Source organism: Engystomops pustulosus, chromosome 7 (genome assembly GCF_040894005.1).
Source record: "Engystomops pustulosus chromosome 7, aEngPut4.maternal, whole genome shotgun sequence".
In the NCBI taxonomy this organism is placed as follows: Eukaryota; Metazoa; Chordata; class Amphibia; order Anura; family Leptodactylidae; genus Engystomops; species Engystomops pustulosus.
In genome coordinates, this window is record NC_092417.1 from 71,645,938 (window position 1) to 71,664,335 (window position 18,398).

The following is an 18,398-nucleotide window of genomic DNA, read 5'->3' on the forward strand; positions in this document are numbered from 1 at the left end:
GGCCAGGCATGGGGGGCGCCGGAAGGTAAGTATGTAAGTTTATTTATTTTTATTGACTCGTGTATAAGCCGAGGTGAGGTTTTTCAGCGCATTTTTGGTGCTGAAAAACGCGGCTTATACACAAGTATATACGGTTTATAATACTTCTCTCTATATGGAAGAATACAACTACTATAATGCTACAAGATTATAATACTATAATATGACTACTCAGGTACAAGAAAATAACTACTTTAACACTACATCTAATATACAAGACTATAGATACTATATTAATGCCTCCTATATAAAAGAATATATCTACTATGATACTGTACCTATATACAAATATACTACTATACATATATAATACTGCCTCCTATTTACAAGAATTCTACTACTTTAATATTGCTACCTGTATACTGCCTTTATATAGATTTCCTTCTACTTTGCGGTATTTCTTCTTGTTCACCTATAACACAATACGAACATGTGCTGGGCAGGATAGTATCTGTATCGTTGCCTAGATATAGAGCTGTGGGTGGAATTTCTATAAATGATTTTTCTCCAGGGAAATATCTCACTTATATCTCAGTGTTCCATCGGCAGAGTTTGGGAATTTGTCGGATTTCCTGTTTATTTCACTTGTCATATATTATTCACATTGCTTTCTTTATTCTGTGTTGCTCTCAGATGTCACAGGACAATAATGTGATTGAGCGTCCTATAAAGTGTTATGTAACTGCTTGGTCAGTACACAGGGCCTCGTGTTTCCGATTCTCTATGTGTTGGGATGACACATGATACAGTCATATTGTAAAACTCATCACATTGAATTGTATCACTGATAAAGCAGAGACAAATCTGTCTTCAGACTATAACATATGCCAACAGTAACAATTATTGAGGTTCTAAATTGTATTGTTTTTTCCCTATTCAAAAGGACACAAAGCTGCCACTGGCAGAGAAAAATTTACCCATATCCGGACAAAGAAGTGTGTCATAACATATTATAAAACATCACTTTTATTATACACAAAGCTAAAAAAATGTGTGTAGTAGCATTGCTTCAAAGTGCTCTAGGGAATTAATATTAAAAGCACAGTGGGTTAGGCGCAATAAGTCAAGGAGTATTCACTTGCTACTAGTATGTCACATTGTCGCCATATGTGCGATCTAAGATCTCTGGGACATAAATGTGGCGTGACTAAAGAGGTAGCAGACTCCGCTGGATCACCAGCGTAAAGGGTTACTTTGGGGTAGCTGGGTCTAAAGTGTTGTGACAGATATTTGCCTGTTCACAAACCCTGCACTAAATCATGCTTCATAGAATCAAATGGACGTCTCACTTGTATTCATATAGAAGAATTATAGACCAATTGATGCTAACCCTCTGTTAGTATATGTGGGTTGGTCATGTAGCATGACCAGAGCCCTACACTACAAGGAGTCTGTGACTAGATAACGTCCTATTGGTCACACTATGCTGTCCCTGAGAGATCAAAGCTGTATATTGTGAGTTGACTCAGAGCTTAACCACACTGTTGATTAAAAGGAATTATGCACTTTAGCCCCCCGACATGTTTCACCAGCAAGCTGGTTTCATCAGGGGTAGGGCTATTAGTAATTAGTAGTATTAGTAATAGCCCTACCCCTGCATGCATAATTCCTTTTAATCAACAGTGTGGTTAAGCTCTGAGTCAACTCACAATATACAGCTAGCCAGCTTTGATCTCTCAGGGACAGCATAGTGTGACCAATAGGACGTTATCTAGTCACAGACTCCTTGTAGTGTAGGGCTCTGGTCATGCTACATGACCAACCCACATATACTAACAGAGGGTTAGCATCAATTGGTCTATAATTCTTCTATATGAATACAAGTGAGACGTCCATTTGATTCTATGAAGCATGATTTAGTGCAGGGTTTGTGAACAGGCAAATATCTGTCACAACACTTTAGACCCAGCTACCCCAAAGTAACCCTTTACGCTGGTGATCCAGTGGAGTCTGCTAACTCTTTAGTCACGCCACATTTATGTCCCAGAGATCTTAGATCGCACATATGGCCACAATGTGACATACTAGTAGCGAGTGAATACTCCTTGACTTATTGCACCTACCCCACTGTGCTTTTAATATTAATTACCTAGAGCACTTTGTAGCAATGCTACTTCACACATTTTTTCAGCTTTGTGTATAATAAAAGTGATGTTTTATAATATGTTATGACACACTTCTTTGACCGGATATGGGTAAATTTTTCTCTGCCAGTGGCAGCTTTGTGTCCTTTTGAGCAATAAACCCCCTGCCGTGACAATTGGTCCATTTTTTGTAATAAAATTAGTTTTTTTCCTATTAAACAATAAAAACATTTCAAAGTCAATATAAAGTAATAATGGAGGAGTTTGTACCTGGTTCAAAGGTAAATTTGGACACAGAGAATTACAGAATATTAGGAACTCCTCCAAAAAGGGGTTTTTCAGAGGTATTGGTTATAATGAACTCAAGAGTTAGAGACTTGCATGCAAGAAGGTATGAATATTCCAATACTACAAATACCACACTGGTTATCATCCCCCTGTTCAGGTGCTATCCCTAAAAATTCAAGTTTACTTGGTTTTACCTTTTATCCCACATCCAAATCTTGAATCGGGAATATACCAAGATATATCCCAGGTATACAGTACATATTTATGTTGGGTGAGAACTATGTAATGTGACTGTTCACCATGAGGGTCCAAGCAGCTGTAGACATGTATTCCATGTACATTTGATATTGACTGGTTATAATCTTCTATTCATGTTATATCTTTTAGTGCAATGTATGCTAGGCTTCTTTGCATTGATCAATTTTTTTGCCTCCCTCCCCCCATGTTTATATATTAAAAAACATAATTTCTGCATGCTCTATGAGAGTGTAATACTTTCTCTTCGCAGTGCAGAGTCCCCCCAGACAGTGAGTGCCACTCCACTCACATCTGGCGCTGTGTTAAGTAATACATTTGATTGACAGGAAAATAATTGATTTAGTAAAGAAATACAAAGTATCAGTGTCATGCTCTCCGGTGATGCAGTTATCTCCACTACAGTGCTTCACCTATTGTAAAGAATGTTCCAGGCACTCGCTGCTTTTCAGGCATCTCAGTCCTGCTTTTCCCAGTAGAAACTTGTACTAAAATGTGATACAATCATAAGGAATGGAACCCAGCTCTAATAAGATATATATTGGAATTGTATACAAAGTTAATGCGTTCTTACAGTATAGATGGTTTAAACACAGCAAGACAAGAAAGCAGTAGCTGAAATTACATATGGTAAGAAGAGAAATGAGAGACATTGATGTTTCTGGTATTAAGTTGGAGGCTACGGCCATAGATGCCATTATTGTAGTTACATCAGAGGATAAGACCATTGTGACCATCAGTGTGGCCAACGTTAGGTAGAAGGCTAAGACCATGTAGGGCAGAGGCAATGGATGAGATACAGTGGGTACAAAAAGTATACAGACCCTTTACATTTTTCAATCTTTGTTTTGTTTCATTGCAGCCAATAGTCAAGATCAAAAAAGTTATTTATTTGCTCATTAATGTACACCCCAGACAAAAACAGAAATGTATATATCTTGGCTAATTTATTGAAAACTAAAATATCACATGGTCATAAGTATTCAGACCCTTTGCTGTGACATTATTATTTAACTCAGATGCTGAGATGGCTCTACTCTTTCATTGGAGTCCAGCTGTTTAATTAAACATGAGGATTAGGAAAGGCATACACCTGTCAATAGAAGACCCCACGGCTCACAGTGTATGTCAGAGTACATGGGGATCATGAGGTCTAATGAATTGCCCAAGGAGCTCTGAGACAGAATTGTGGCAAGATACAGATCTGACCGAGGTTACAAAATAATCTTTTGCAGCACTTACTGTTCTTAAGAGTACAGGGGCCTCTATAATCCTTTAATGGAAAAAGTTTGGGATGACCACAACTCTTCCTTGACCTGGCCGTCCAGCCAAACTAAGCAAGTGTTGCAGAAGAGCTTTAGTAAGAGAGGTAAAAAGCACCCCAAGATCACTGAGTTCCAGGGTGCAGTAGAGAAATGGGAGAAAGAGAAAGGAAAGATTAATGCAGTTAAGTATAGAGATATCCTAGATGAAAACCTCTTCCAGAATGCTTTGGACATCAAACTGGGCATAAGGTTCACCTTCCAACAAGACAATAACCCTAAGAATGCTTTTTTAATAAAATAAAGCAGTGACTTCAGAACAACTCTGTGACCACTCTGTGACAACTCTGTCACTCAATGAAACATAGAGTGGAAAATTTAAGGTGTCTGAATACATTCCATACCCACTGTAGATGGTATATTGTTGTTGCTGCCGGCCATAGTGGACGTTAATATGACTGTTATTAGGTTGAAGGTTGAGGCTAATGATGTGGTTATTATTGGGTAGGAGGTTAAGGTCAAAGTGATCATTGGGGAGTTTGGTGTTAGAGTGGGAGCTCAGGACATAGTAGACTTTTACTTATTCTTCAGAACAATACTAACATTATAGCAACCCAAAAAATGCCAATATTTCTCATGCCTCATAGGTCCAACCCAAATTATTATTTCCACTATCAGGGTACCCATTGAGTCATTTAGAGAGAGATAAACCTGTAATGGGAGAGTATCTGATCGCTAACAGGGACCCAGACAGTGTACCCTCTTCCTCATTAACTAACAGTTATGAGCAGCTGCCACTGGTTTATTACTGATCTTCCTGGGGAGGAACGTTTGTTGGTTAACAGAAGGTAAAAACCTCCTGCTCAGAAAATATGGAAATCAGTTCAGCAGCTGAAGAAAGTTATATTTTATCTCAAAATAAGCCATCTTGCTTTTGCTATAGGTAGTATTAAGGGACAATTATATATGATAATATGGTAGAGTTCATTAAGTAGACTGGTCTGACCTGTATTGGCCAACTCAACTTTGATATGATGATGTAAGTGAATATTTTAAACAACTTCTTAATTTTTGGTGTGGTGTTTGAGAACTAAGAAGGAAAGAAAACAAATAGGAAAGCACATGCACAGGAAAGAGAATGGAAAAACACAGCGTATCCCACTCTCCACAATAGAACAGTTTATTGCGATCGGCCTCGGTGCACAGACATTTTCCCAAAGCCAGGTTAAATGCTGAAGACAATGAAAAGCGCCAACACCACATAGCAGTCAACATGCAAAAATCTTCTTTATAGGGAGTTTTGATTCCTTCCCACACCCTGAGTTACAGTATTTATACCTAGAATAATGGCTCTTACACCAAATATTATCACATTGTACAATGCCCCATTCCCCCTCCCCTCTTATTGTGGTCCCTTTCTCTGCTCCCTCTCTGATTATGAACCAGTCTCTGCTACCCTTCCTATATCATTTCTCCCCATTTCTCTGCTCCACTTCTTATTACACTCCCTTCTCTGCTCTCCTTATTGTGCTCCCCCTCTTATTGTGCCCCCCCTTCTGCTCCTCTTCCTTATTATGCCCCCTCTCTGCTCCCCTTCTTATTGTGCCCCCCCTTTCTGCCCCCCTTCCTTATTGTGCCTCCCCCTTTCTGCTCCTCTTCCTTATTATGCCCACTCTCTGCTCCCCTTCTTATTAAGCTTCCCCTCTTATTGTTCCCCCTTCTCTGCTCCTTATTTTATTGTGACCACCTTTCTGCTCCCCTTCCTTGTTATGCCCCCCACTCTGCTCCCGCCACCAATAGAGTTGATGCCTCAGGCCGCACCTCCACCCTGAGCAGGACAGGAGGACAAAGACAGAAATCCAGGGGAGTTATATAGCATAAAAACTGATAAAAAATTAACACGTTTTTCATGCTGACTTCTATGTGGTGATGGCACTTTTCATTGTCTTCATAATACTGCTCCAATATACAAGAATATAGCTACTATAATACTGCCTCTTATGTACAAGAATATAACTACTATAATACTGTCCCTATGTACAAGAATATAACTACTATAATACTGCCCATATATACAATAATATAATTACTATAATGCTGCCCCCTATGTACAAGAATATAACTACTATAATACTGCCCCCTATGTACAAGAATGTAACTACTATAATACTGCCCCCTATGTACAAGAATATAACTGCTATAATACTGCCCCCTATGTAAAGGAATATAACTGCTATAATACTGCCCCCTATATACAAGAATAGAACTACTATAATACTTCCCCCTATGTACAAGAATATAACTGCTATAATATTGCCCCCTAAGTAAAGGAATATAATTGCTATAATACTGCCCCTATGTACAAGCATAAAACTACTATAATACTGCCCCCTATGTGCAAGAATATAACTACTATAATACTGACCCCTATAATACTGACCCCTATGTATAAGAATATAACTACTATAATACTGCCTCTTACGTATAAGAATATAACTACTATAATACTGCCCCCTATGTACAGGAATATAACTACTATAATACTGCCCCCTGTGTACAGGAATATAACTACTATAATACTGCCCCCTGTGTACAGGAATATAACTACTATAATACTGCCTCTTACGTATAAGAATATAACTACTATATAATGCTTCTCCTATGTACAAGAATATAACTACTATAATACTGCCTCTTACGTATAAGAATATAACTACTATAATACTGCCTCTTACGTATAAGAATATAACTACTATAATACTGCCCCCTATGTACAGGAATATAACTACTATAATACTGCCTCTTACGTATAAGGATATATCTAATGTAATACTACATACTTTGTACTAGAATGAAATTACTAGAATACAGCCATATGTAGAAAAGTATAATGTAACTATTACTTCTGCCTATAATACTGTTGCCAGAGTAATGTGCAGTTTCTGTCACAGGTATAGTCTATGAGAAAAGTCGTGATTGTTTTTGTGTTTGCTGTCTATCTAGCCCTGAAATCAGAGTCTAACTCCCTGTAAAACACAGGAGAATATCTTCTGATAATGTTCTGGGGCCTCTGGGGCTCTGAGGTTTGGCTCGGTGAAGTAAATGAGTCCCTTAGCTTTGGTGCTGCATGCTGAGATGCAGCCATGTCTTAGTGCAGGTGAATATATCTTATTTCAGCTTGGCTCCTGCAGGTTAACCCACGCTGCCACCTAAATTCATCTAAAGCTGTATCAGGGTAGGGCAACAGTTCTGTAAGGTAAGGTCCCCTATTTAAGAAGTTTAAATCTCGGGTTTACTATACGTCTCTGATAATGATTTACTAATGGTGGAAGCTGTCAGGAAGTAGGATGAATATGTAACACAGCGGACAGCGCACCTGGGAGCTTTTAACTGATCAAGTGCTCAGAGGACCTGAGGTCATTCCTTGTGCTGAGCAGGAAGGCGAGAGTTCTGTTTCAATGTGTCAGTTGTGTAGGTTTCATCATTATACATTGTATTAATTGGTGTGAAGTATACTAGCATACATTGTTATACACAATATCAATATTGTTGTAGAGATCACATATAAGTTCTACTAACAGGTTATATTGGGGTAAATTAGATTTTTAGAATTTGTATAGATCAGTATAAGCTATATTTGTAAAGGGTGTATAGGTTATACTGGTCTAGATTATTTAGCTGATGTCTGTAATGACACCATACATGAGAGGAGAAGATCTAAAGGTTATATCTATATAGATTTTATATAAATATGTATGGTTTGGGTTTAGTATTTTGCTGCCTCTAAGAAGAGAGGCCGGAGTTGGGGTGTCATTCTCCAGCTCTATAGCAGGGTCTATACTAAATATATGCCATATCTCAGAGTCTACCATCGTTTTGCTGTTGTGACAGATATACAGTTATGTTTCCTGAATATCTATGTAATGAGTAGTAAGAGACAAGGAATACCATGTCCTGAATTTCCAAAGGTCTGAAAAGGATGATCTCCGCTACAGGGATCTACAAGACTGCCTCATCTGCTGCGCTGGTGTTCTTACAGTTCTAGAGAAAGGATCTTAAAGGGACATTACATCTGCAATCTGTCCATTTGCTTAGCAATTAAATGAAATCTGTTGTTTGGGAGAGGATGATTGTTGGACAGATCAATAAAATCTATTGCACCCTGTTTTCAGGTTTTTTTTTTTTTTTCATCTTTTAAGTTAATTACAATGGGAAGAAAACTGTAGTGAATAGCCAAGAAAGAGACCGTAGATCGTTGCTTCTCATCCCAGCTCAGAAAATAAAGGCTCTATTATGGGGTCTGCTACTATTCATGTGAAGCCTATTTTGTCAGACTTCAAGATGTTGACCTTGAAAGCAGTAGCTGATATTGATTCGGATAAATGTTGGAAAACTGTTTATTTGCACCCGGCCCTAGCGCCTTATGAGGCTGTGTTCACACTCTGCATTTGAATTGCATTGTGAAGCGTAATTCATGCGCATTGAGGAGCCGTTGTTTCCGGTCTTTTGGATTGTGAATGAGAACAACATGTTTTTCATTGTTTACTGACAAAATAAGCAGTGTTTGTTTCTGATTGCAAGCATTTATGTCTAAAAGCATCTTCGACTGGAAGAAGCTGCTCCCTGCGGCACTTGAATTGCATTTCTAAAAGCAAATCAAATCTGAACGCTGCCTAAGGTGCCACATGAGAACAACACCATCTAAGAGAAAACTATGAATAAGGCTTTAAATAAGAACATGTATATTACTGTAACAAAGTATCATTTGCCAATAACTCTTTTTTTTCTTTCTTGCAGTGGCTGTGCCATCGAATGTGCCCTCACCTGCCCCTCTCCCTGTCCCCCCTTCTGACCCAAAACCAAACGGTCACCACCCTACTCCCACACCAACCCCTCGAATGTCTGTATGTTCCCGGACTACTATGGTAACCACGATGGACAACACCTCCAGAGGTCTTCACTCAGTCATGAAGTGGAAGACAGTCTTGGCAATCTTCGTGGTGGTGGTGGTGTACCTTGTTAGTGGCGGCCTTGTCTTCCGGGCTCTTGAGCAGCCCTTTGAAAGCAGCCAAAAAAGCACGATAGCCCAAGAGAAGCTGGATTTTCTTCAGACGCATACGTGTGTCACTCAGCAGGAGCTGGACGCTCTGATTAAGGTATAGTTTTATAAATGATGGTAGTAATGAAGGAGGGGCAATAAATACATGTCCCAATCCATTGTTAGGCTGCAGTACACATTATAGTACCAATGGTGGTTTGTTTTTAACTTACATATGTTGGGCATACCGTTCCTGTTGTAATGTTTGCCCTTGTCTTTTGGTGAAGTTTCCTGCTTCCCACATATGAAATACTGCTGTGTATGGAATTAGGAGTCGGACAGATACCTCCACTGATGCACCATCTCCCCTCTTGCAGCATAAAGATATATAAATGGAGAGAACTCTGCAGCTGCAGCCCTTTTCTCTCCCCTTCTTCTTGTCTAGAATGTACTGTGCTACTGTAGTAACTTTGTTTTGGGGTCTGTGTTACATAGATCCCACAGTAGCAGGATGGGGTAACAAGCTGCAGTAAGATGAGAAGATGAAGAGAGTGACACTATCCTATACAGATTTATGCAGAAACATGTTTTAAATGTATAGTTAACCAGATGTGTGTGTAATATATATATAATATATATATATATCTCCATGAGCTTAAAGCTCATATTGTGATCAGTTCCATCCATTATGTCAGGATTTCCTGGTCACTGATCAATGGGTTAGTTATTTTATCTGATAATGTACAGATGGTTCAGTTGATGGATCACTGTATAATAATAAAGTCAGTGGATGCTGGATTGGACAAGTGGGGGAAAAAATGACTGTAACTAAGTATCCAATCAATATTAGTATTGTAACTTATGTACACAGGTACTCAACAAGTAGAGTAGCGAGTTCGGCTCTGAAGTAAAAAGAGAATATGCTCGGTACAAAATAAGTAATGGGGGAGATGTATTAATATGTTGTACATTAGACCAGTGCAGTGTAGAACTAGACCAGTGGTGGCGAACCTATGGCACGGGTGCCAGAGGTGGCACTCTGAGCCCTCTCAGTGGGCACTCAGGCTGTTGCCCCAGGACAGAATTCACCGGGTTCACCGGACAGGAGATTAAGGGATCCTCCTGCAGGCCCAGGTAGTCCAGGATATGACACGCTGAGCGTTTAAAGTGGAGCATCTCAGACTGCAGGGAGAAAAGGTATAGACAGGGTCAGATTATTATCAAAACTCCTGCTCTTGGTTGTCAAGGGAAGCTCTAAACGCAATTCAAATTTTACCTCCTTCTGTCAAAACTTTTGGTTTCCTTAGTAACGTTGAAACTGTGGTACAGCACGGAGCAAAAAGATTGCAATAAGTTACTGTCTAAATTGCTGTGTTGGCACTTTGCGATAAATAAGTGGGTTTGGATTTCAGTTTGGGCACTCGGTCTCTAAAAGGTTCGCCATCACTGAACTAGACAGTTCTCTGCTGCACCAGATTAATCCCTGTGTCTGATGCTGGAGGATTACTCTGGTGCCCTATAAGGCTGGTGAGTTGCACTTTGGCAATGGAAATCCATGGATTTATACTCCTCTCCATCCTGCATGGAGGTTGCCGTGATTTCATGTCATCACATACATTGTGTACAGTTTGCTATTCTTAGAAGGCTAAAGGACCTGCGATGATGTCACTGGTGTAACACAAAGCACGGTGTAAAAATATTTACACAATATTTCCCATCTGTACATAGAGCTTTATATGTCTGTAGTTGAATATTAGCAGACAGTCCTTAAGTACAAGGGGACAAAGCAGGGATTTGAAGAGACCCAGAGCTGTCAGTCAAAATAATGGGGCGTGGTTCACTGCCAGCCTGAGAGAGAGAGAGAAGAGTCACAAACCCAAGACATGAGTCATAAAATCTAATTTCCATATCAGAAAACTATCTGTAATTAAAGTACAGTGCCCCATTGGCAGCTAATTTTAGGTGATATGGGGAGGACTTTTCAGCAGGCATTGTTAGTCAGGGTGGCCAAAATATGTTGACAGGTCCTCTTTAGGATCATTACAGGATAAGTAATGTATGTACATAGTGACTCCACCAGCAGAATAGTGAGCTCAGCTCTGCAGCATTATACTTAATATAAGGGTGAGTAATGTAGTGAATGGGCACAGAGATCCTACTGTTTATGTAGAATAATTTTATATATAATCTGTTAAGTGGCGTATTGCTGTATCATAGATCCCCACCGTGGTATAGGTTTGAGATTATTGTCCATTTGTTTCCAAAATGAATACCTATAATCTATGATTCCATTATATTACGTACATAGATACCAAGCTCATTCAATATAATTAGCAGATGAAGAATGATCCCCAGGATGCAGCTTTGTTGCCCTTGTCAATGCGACTCAGTGGCGATGACTTAATAATATGTTTTTATACAATGGGATATTTTTTACCCCCTCCCCTGTGATTTTACCCATGAATCACTGCATACATGCAGTTTTACCATACCGCATTATACACTTATTACTCAACATGCGCTGATTCTGCTGGAAATGTCGAAATCTTGTAGTGTAATTGATCTTTAAGTTGATATAGTGGGGAATGTGGTGATTAGCGACTTACTCTTTTCAGCAGGAGTCTGGATAGAACAGTTATTTGTATATAGCACAGCATTCACATTAACTGATGACAAGTAACATAACGTCTCCTCTTATTACAGCTGAATACTCTATTAAGTAATAAGCTCCATATTATCAGAGGTGCAAGGTGACTATACCCTTCACTTAGAAGTCCCAGCTGTCACACTGTCGGTGACCTTGTCATAACTACTTCTGCTGTGTGTATTAGACAGACCCCTGTGTCTGGAGGTTAGGAGAGGTAAACGGTTGCTAAAATGGCTTCCACCAAGATATAAAAGGATGCAGGGGTTAGTTCTTATGTAACTACTGATGAATATACATTCTAATTTCTAATATACCTTGTATTGAAATTTTTCACAATTTTTTTTAGATAAATGTGATGTGATTTTATTTATTTACACTTTATTCATTACATAGCCAGCCCCTATCTCAGCTTGTTCCAGTGTCCAGCTTGGACTTCAGATTGTTAGTAAACGAGCAGAGATTGTCTAAAATTCAGTTGTCATGACACATTTTTTGTTTGTTTTCCTTTTTCTAATTACTCCCTTGAGCTAACAGCCAAAAAACATGACAAACGCTTTTTCGTTGTTAAAACAAAGACTAGGTGAAAAGGTGTCACAACAGGTTTTCTCTGTTCACAGGATAGGGGATAAAATGCTGATCAGTGGGGGTCCAAGCATTGGGGCATTCCTGTCCTCCATCCTTCCTTATATTGTGGCCCCTGTCCACCATCCTCCCTTATATTGTGGCCCCCTGTCCACCATCCTCCCTTATATTGTGGCCCCCTGTCCACCATCCTCCCTTATATTGTGGCCCCCTGTCCTCCATCCTCCCTTATATTGTGGCTCCCTGTCCTCCACCCTCCCTCATATTGGGGCCTCCTGTCCTCCATCCTCCCTCTTACTGGGTCCTCCTGTCCCCCATCAAGGGCTGATTCTAGGGTACTTTCTGCTTCCAGGATATGTCACTTCCCGCAACTTGACGTGATTCTAAGTCATAGGATGTGGCTAGTTCCCGCACCTTGATGTAAAAACACGCCGCGGCGATCGCCTGGGCTCAGTAGCCGGGATGCCCGCAGTAGCAGCAGCTGGAAATGCGACTATCACGATCCCAGCTGTTTAACCCTATAGACACCGCGGTAGTAGTGTGACCAAGGCGTCTATAGTGTATTGGCGCGATAGTTTCCATGGAAAAGCTGAGGTCCGATAAGGACCCCAGGGCTGTCTTCAGTAGCAGCTTGTTAGGATCGTGCACTCCCGATCCTAACAGTGCTAACTAATGTTACCCTATGCATAATGCATAGGCTCACTATGTAATATGCAGAAATACATTAGTATTGCAGTATATTATAAGAAACAAATGATCAAAATCAAAATAAAACAGTGAAAAAAGTCATTAAAAAATTATTAAAAATTAATACAAGTGCAATTAATAAAAGCTCCCTGAAGTCCCATCTCATGCAATAATCAAAAACATAAAAAAGTGAAATTCCTCCGTAACAACCTGTACAATAAAATAAAATTGTCACTGAACCCATACGGTGAACGCTGTAAAAAAGAGCGCAAAAAACGCACACAAATTATGACATTTTCACATCTGACCTCATAAAAAGAGCATAATAAGTGATCAAAAAGTAACATTTACCCTGACATGATACCAAGAAAAAGTACAGCTTTTAAACCAAAAAATATACATTTTATACCCATTGTTACATGACGCTGCTAAAACAAGCAAATTTCTCAAAAAAATTAGTTCTATGATGACCAATAGAATAAAGATAACACATTATTTTTATGGTATGGTGAACGTCCAGGAAAAAAAATGCTAAAAACCATAAACATGAATTACTGATTGTTTTTTTTAACCTCCACCAAGAAAGAGTTAATAAAATCTGGTTATTAGCTATTGAATCCCCCGTAAATTATGTACCTGAGGTGTGGATCTCATCCACACAAAAAATAATCTCCCATATGTCCAAATTACAAAAAAAATAAACATTTTATAGCCTGTAAAATATAGCCTGCTCTGAATGACGCTCCTTTCGTTCTATGCCCGGCCGTGTGCCCATACAGAAGTTTACCACCACATAGCGCCACATGCTAACAGCTAGTAGTCAGTGTCACAGACAGTAGTGGCATCTAGTACCTTAGAGGTGAGGATCTGCTCCATCATAATGAGGACTTCATTACGTCTTCTCCCGCCCATGAATTTGCTGCCAGATGTCTTCAGCTCACTCCACCACATCTCCACACTGTGCCCATAAAATACCATAGTCACCTGGATTTCGAATCCACAATGTGGCCCTTATAATGAAATTTATAATAAAAGCTCCTCTCCCCCAATTAAATTCTATACAGCTCCTATAGTTTAATTAAAATCCGCCCCCTTTAACTATATTAAAAATCCCACGTTTAACTATATACAGATTTAGCGTCCCAAAATTTTATTTAAATCGTGCCCCCACTCACTGAAATTACATACAGTACCCCATATACCCCCCCTTTTAAATACAGCCCCCTCCTTTATTGATATAATGCTTTACATTCAAGTTATATTATATACAGCCCACCTTGATTATATAATATGTAGTTAAATTATGGTTAAAAGCCACCCCCAGCTTATATAATGTCCAGCTCACCTCCCATATTATATAATATAAGGCCCCCCTTATTATAAAATATGCAGCTCCCGTATTTTCTAATATACAACCCCCTTAAATGATATGTAACCCCCTTATTATATTATATACAACCCCATTTTTACATTCTATGCAGCCCCCATTTTTACATTCTATGCAGCCCCCATTTTTACATTCTATGCAGCCCCCATTTTTACATTTTATGCAGCCCCCATTTTTATATTTTATGCAGCCCGCATTTTTACATTCTATGCAGCCCCCATTTTTACATTTTATGCAGCCCCCATTTTTACATTTTATGCAGCCCCCATTTTTACATTTTATGCAGCCCCCATTTTTACATTTTATGCAGCCCCCATTTTTACATTCTATGCAGCCCGCATTTTTACATTCTATGCAGCCCGCATTTTTACATTGTATGCAGCCCCCATTTTTACATTGTATGCAGCCCCCATTTTTACATTGTATGCAGCCCCCATTTTTACATTGTATGCAGCCCCCATTTTTACATTGTATGCAGCCCCCATTTTTACATTGTATGCAGCCCCCATTTTTACATTGTATGCAGCCCCCATTTTTACATTGTATGCAGCCCCCATTTTTACATTGTATGCAGCCCCCATTTTTACATTGTATGCAGCCCCCATTATTACATTGTATGCAGCCCCCATTATTACATTGTATGCAGCCCCCATTATTACATTGTATGCAGCCCCCATTATTACATTGTATGCAGCCCCCATTATTACATTGTATGCAGCCCCCATTATTACATTGTATGCAGCCCCCATTATTACATTGTATGCAGCCCCCATTATTACATTGTATGCAGCCCCCATTATTATATTGTATTATATAAAGCACCTTATTCTATAACATACAGCCCCCTCTATTATATAATATGTAGCTCCTTGTATTATTTACAGCCCCCTTTTTTTATTATATACACCCCCCTTTTTCTATTATGTACAGCCCCCCCTTTTTCTATTATGTACAGCCCCCCCTTTTTCTATTATGTACAGCCACCAGCCACCGCATCTTGCGACCTCTTCCCGTCTCTACGGCTGCCCGAGTCCTACAGAGCGGCACAGACGGCAGGATCTGTGCCTTTCTGTACATCATTCGTGTCTGGCTCTGACTGTGGCTTAGAGGAGGCGCCGGGGCCAGCTCCTTCAGATGTGTGAGCAGGTATTGGGCAGCTGATCCTGTCTCCACCTGGCCCCAATTCTTTGGCTGCTCTGCAGCTGTAATCTATGAGACCAGGACGAGGCGGGACAAACTGGGGCAGTCTGGGACAATCTCCCGAACTCCCTGGATGGTGGGACAGTCCTGCCGAATTTGGGATGTTGGGAGCAGAAATCTTCATATTTTATTCAGCGAAAAACTGTTGATGTCAGTTTTTGTTTTTTATAGCAATGGATCAGTGAAAAATGCATTGTACTCAAGTGCAATACATTTTTTATTCCTCCCCATAGAAAATGCATGATCATTTGTAAAAAAAAAAAAAGAAAAAAACATGAATGTCAAAAATGCTCATGTAAAGGGCTTTTAAAATTGCCAGGTTCAACCAACAAAAATCTAATGTATATTGCCACTTTAAGAAGGGCAAGGATGTTTAAGAAGAAGGAATCAAGAAGGGGAGGGCTAAAATAAATATTGTCTTGTCAACTATCATTTTATTTGATAGATCTGGGTCCATGATCCAAGTTCATTCTATTAGTACTTTGTATTCTTGCTGTGGGGAGTTGTTGTTTGGAAGAACAAGTTTAGTTTTCCAGTTTTTCTTTGTTATATGTTAATATCACACCTCGTGTCCTGTGGGGGACTGTGCTCTGCCATTGGCTTCTGCAGGGACCAGCAGACAGTATAGACGCTTACAGGCTGCTGATATCTGAGCATCTGAGGCTTCCAGTCTATACTGCAATGCAGCAGGATCCAGCCCCAGCCTACAGAAACTCAGGCGATATGACGGAACAAGCGGAGGTACACAACACACAGCAGGGATCCTGATGCCAGCACCATCTCTGACTAAACCTCTAGGTCCTGCAGCGGATCACTAGATATGGGAATGGGAAACACTTTGCTGAAATGAAGAACTTTTCATACATGTCTACTCTTCTGAGTAATGTATAATGGGTCCCTGTCCATAATAACCTTGTGGCTTATTGATTGCAGAAGCTCAAGTACTAAGTTCATGATGTTCTGTCCAATTGTGTTGACAAGAAATTCTCCTTGTGTTGTCATTTTTCTGCAGGAGAAATCTTCTATTGCTTACGTGCCAAAGTTATTTATTGAAGACTTTTCCTGCTCCGAGGAAAACAAACAATTCTGATTATTTCCACAAAGATAAATGTTTACGCTTAAAGGGGTTTCTGATTTTATAAACAAAAAACAATGAAAAGTTCGACAGCTAAAACTATAGTTTTTATTTAAATGTTGTTTTTTAATTTGTTTTTTAAGATCAATGCTTGATTTTAATGAAGAGAGTCACTCTTTTATACATCCAAAGGCAATGAATCCAATATACAGTCCTGATCTTTGAATATATAATTCTCGCCATGCATTTGTAAACCCCACTCTTCCGGGTCATGCTAAATTGTGGGTGATGATAACATTTTATAATTCGCTCCATTATAAAGAAATACATGTTTTAATTTTTCGATTCTATGCTAACTTCCAGTTCTGTGCATCTTAATTGACCAGGCTATTGATATGAACACGTGTTTGCATTTATAAGTAAACATTGTACCACCGTTGTACGTTATATTACATGAGTGTATAATAACTAAATGTATAAATCAAAATATATGGTGTTCAGATCTGTGTTAAAGAGGTTTGCTCCTGAAAGAAAGTTCTCAAATTTCAATCCCCTAGTGATGTTTACACAATAAAGCTCATTTTAACCCCTTACTTTCCAATTTTACTCAGTTTTATTGCTGTTTTAGCTCCTATCACTCAGTGCTGTTCAGTGTAAAATTCCAGAGTGTGGGAGGGGACTCTCCAAGCAGACACTTTATGGTCCTTCTAGTGCTATGAGATTCTATATGCTGACGATGTGCTTAAATTATCAGGGTGCAGGTTTATCTACACTTTTATTTGGCTTCTGGACATTCTACTAGTATGTGACACATAGAAAAAGAGATTTGAGACAGATCAAAGATGAGAGATGATGAGATCCATCAGATGCATATACTGTAACACACATTGACACACTGATAGGGACGTGTTGTAATTATATCTGTGAAATGCTGTATTTTTGTTAATAACACTGAGTTAGAGAATGCGTTATTTTGTTATCCTGAGTATATTTTGGGAATACCCCTTTAATATTTCTAGACATAACTATAGTAACCAGAATGAACACCCCCATTCTTTACATTGAAGTCAGCATTCACAGAACTTAAACTCTACCAGATCACAGATTTTTATCCAGTTCTGTTACTTGATTATGCCCATTGCTTCTGTCCTCATACCACATGTGGTACCATTCTCAGGTCTCCCTAGCTAATGGACATGCCAGTCAGAAAAATACTGTTTTTGTGTTGTCTTCCATCCCATCAACAAGACCTTGTCCTTAACCAATATTTTTGGAGACTGGGTAGATGTTATGTAATGCCCCCTGATTATTGAGATGAAACTGTCTCAAAGTGGACCCATCTCTCCCTGTCTCTACCCAATACATCCTAAGAATAGTCATTTTGTGCAAAAACAGACAATAGATAACAATGCTTTGTAACAGGACTGCATCTGTGTTATAGATTGGGTAGGGTGTTGCAAGGCACTTTTGGTGCTAATTTATTGCTCAAAACATAGCATTTTGAAATTGATCATGCCTGTTTTTCGTGCCACAACCATCTTAAGAAGAAGTTTTAAGCTCCACTGACCCATGTCATTTGATACTTGCAGCCTCTGAGATTTATCAAGACAATAGGTACAGTAGAAAAAAAATTCTGAGAATTCAAAAGAATGTTGCCCTGTGTCCTCCTGAAATGTAGTCCTTATTTGAAATCTTTTTGTCTTCTAAATGTGTCCATAGACGTTGCATGTGTAGTTGGTGAATCTGTAAATGTAGACCGGTCAACCTTGTTATGTGTATTTATGCCTCCTAATTCTGCCTTGGCAGATAAGAATAGGAACTGAACTGCCCAATCCTATTATTCTCCTCTGAGCT

At 39.2% G+C, this 18,398-nt stretch overlaps 1 protein-coding gene across 7 annotated transcripts in view; it reads left to right on the top strand.

Annotated features, from left to right (window-relative positions):
* Positions 1-18,398, top strand: part of KCNK10 (potassium two pore domain channel subfamily K member 10) — a 56,642-nt gene that overhangs the window by 18,447 nt on the left and 19,797 nt on the right. For 3 of the 7 annotated variants that reach the window (XM_072116720.1, XM_072116717.1, XM_072116716.1), the window contains exon 2: positions 8,726-9,084. In XM_072116720.1, the coding sequence (XP_071972821.1) occupies positions 8,726-9,084 (359 nt within the window). Of the gene's footprint in view, positions 1-6; positions 26-7,053; positions 7,185-7,250; positions 7,400-8,725; positions 9,085-18,398 lie in introns of those variants that run through there. The other 4 variants (XM_072116723.1, XM_072116722.1, XM_072116718.1 and 1 more) reach the window with 4 other exon arrangements.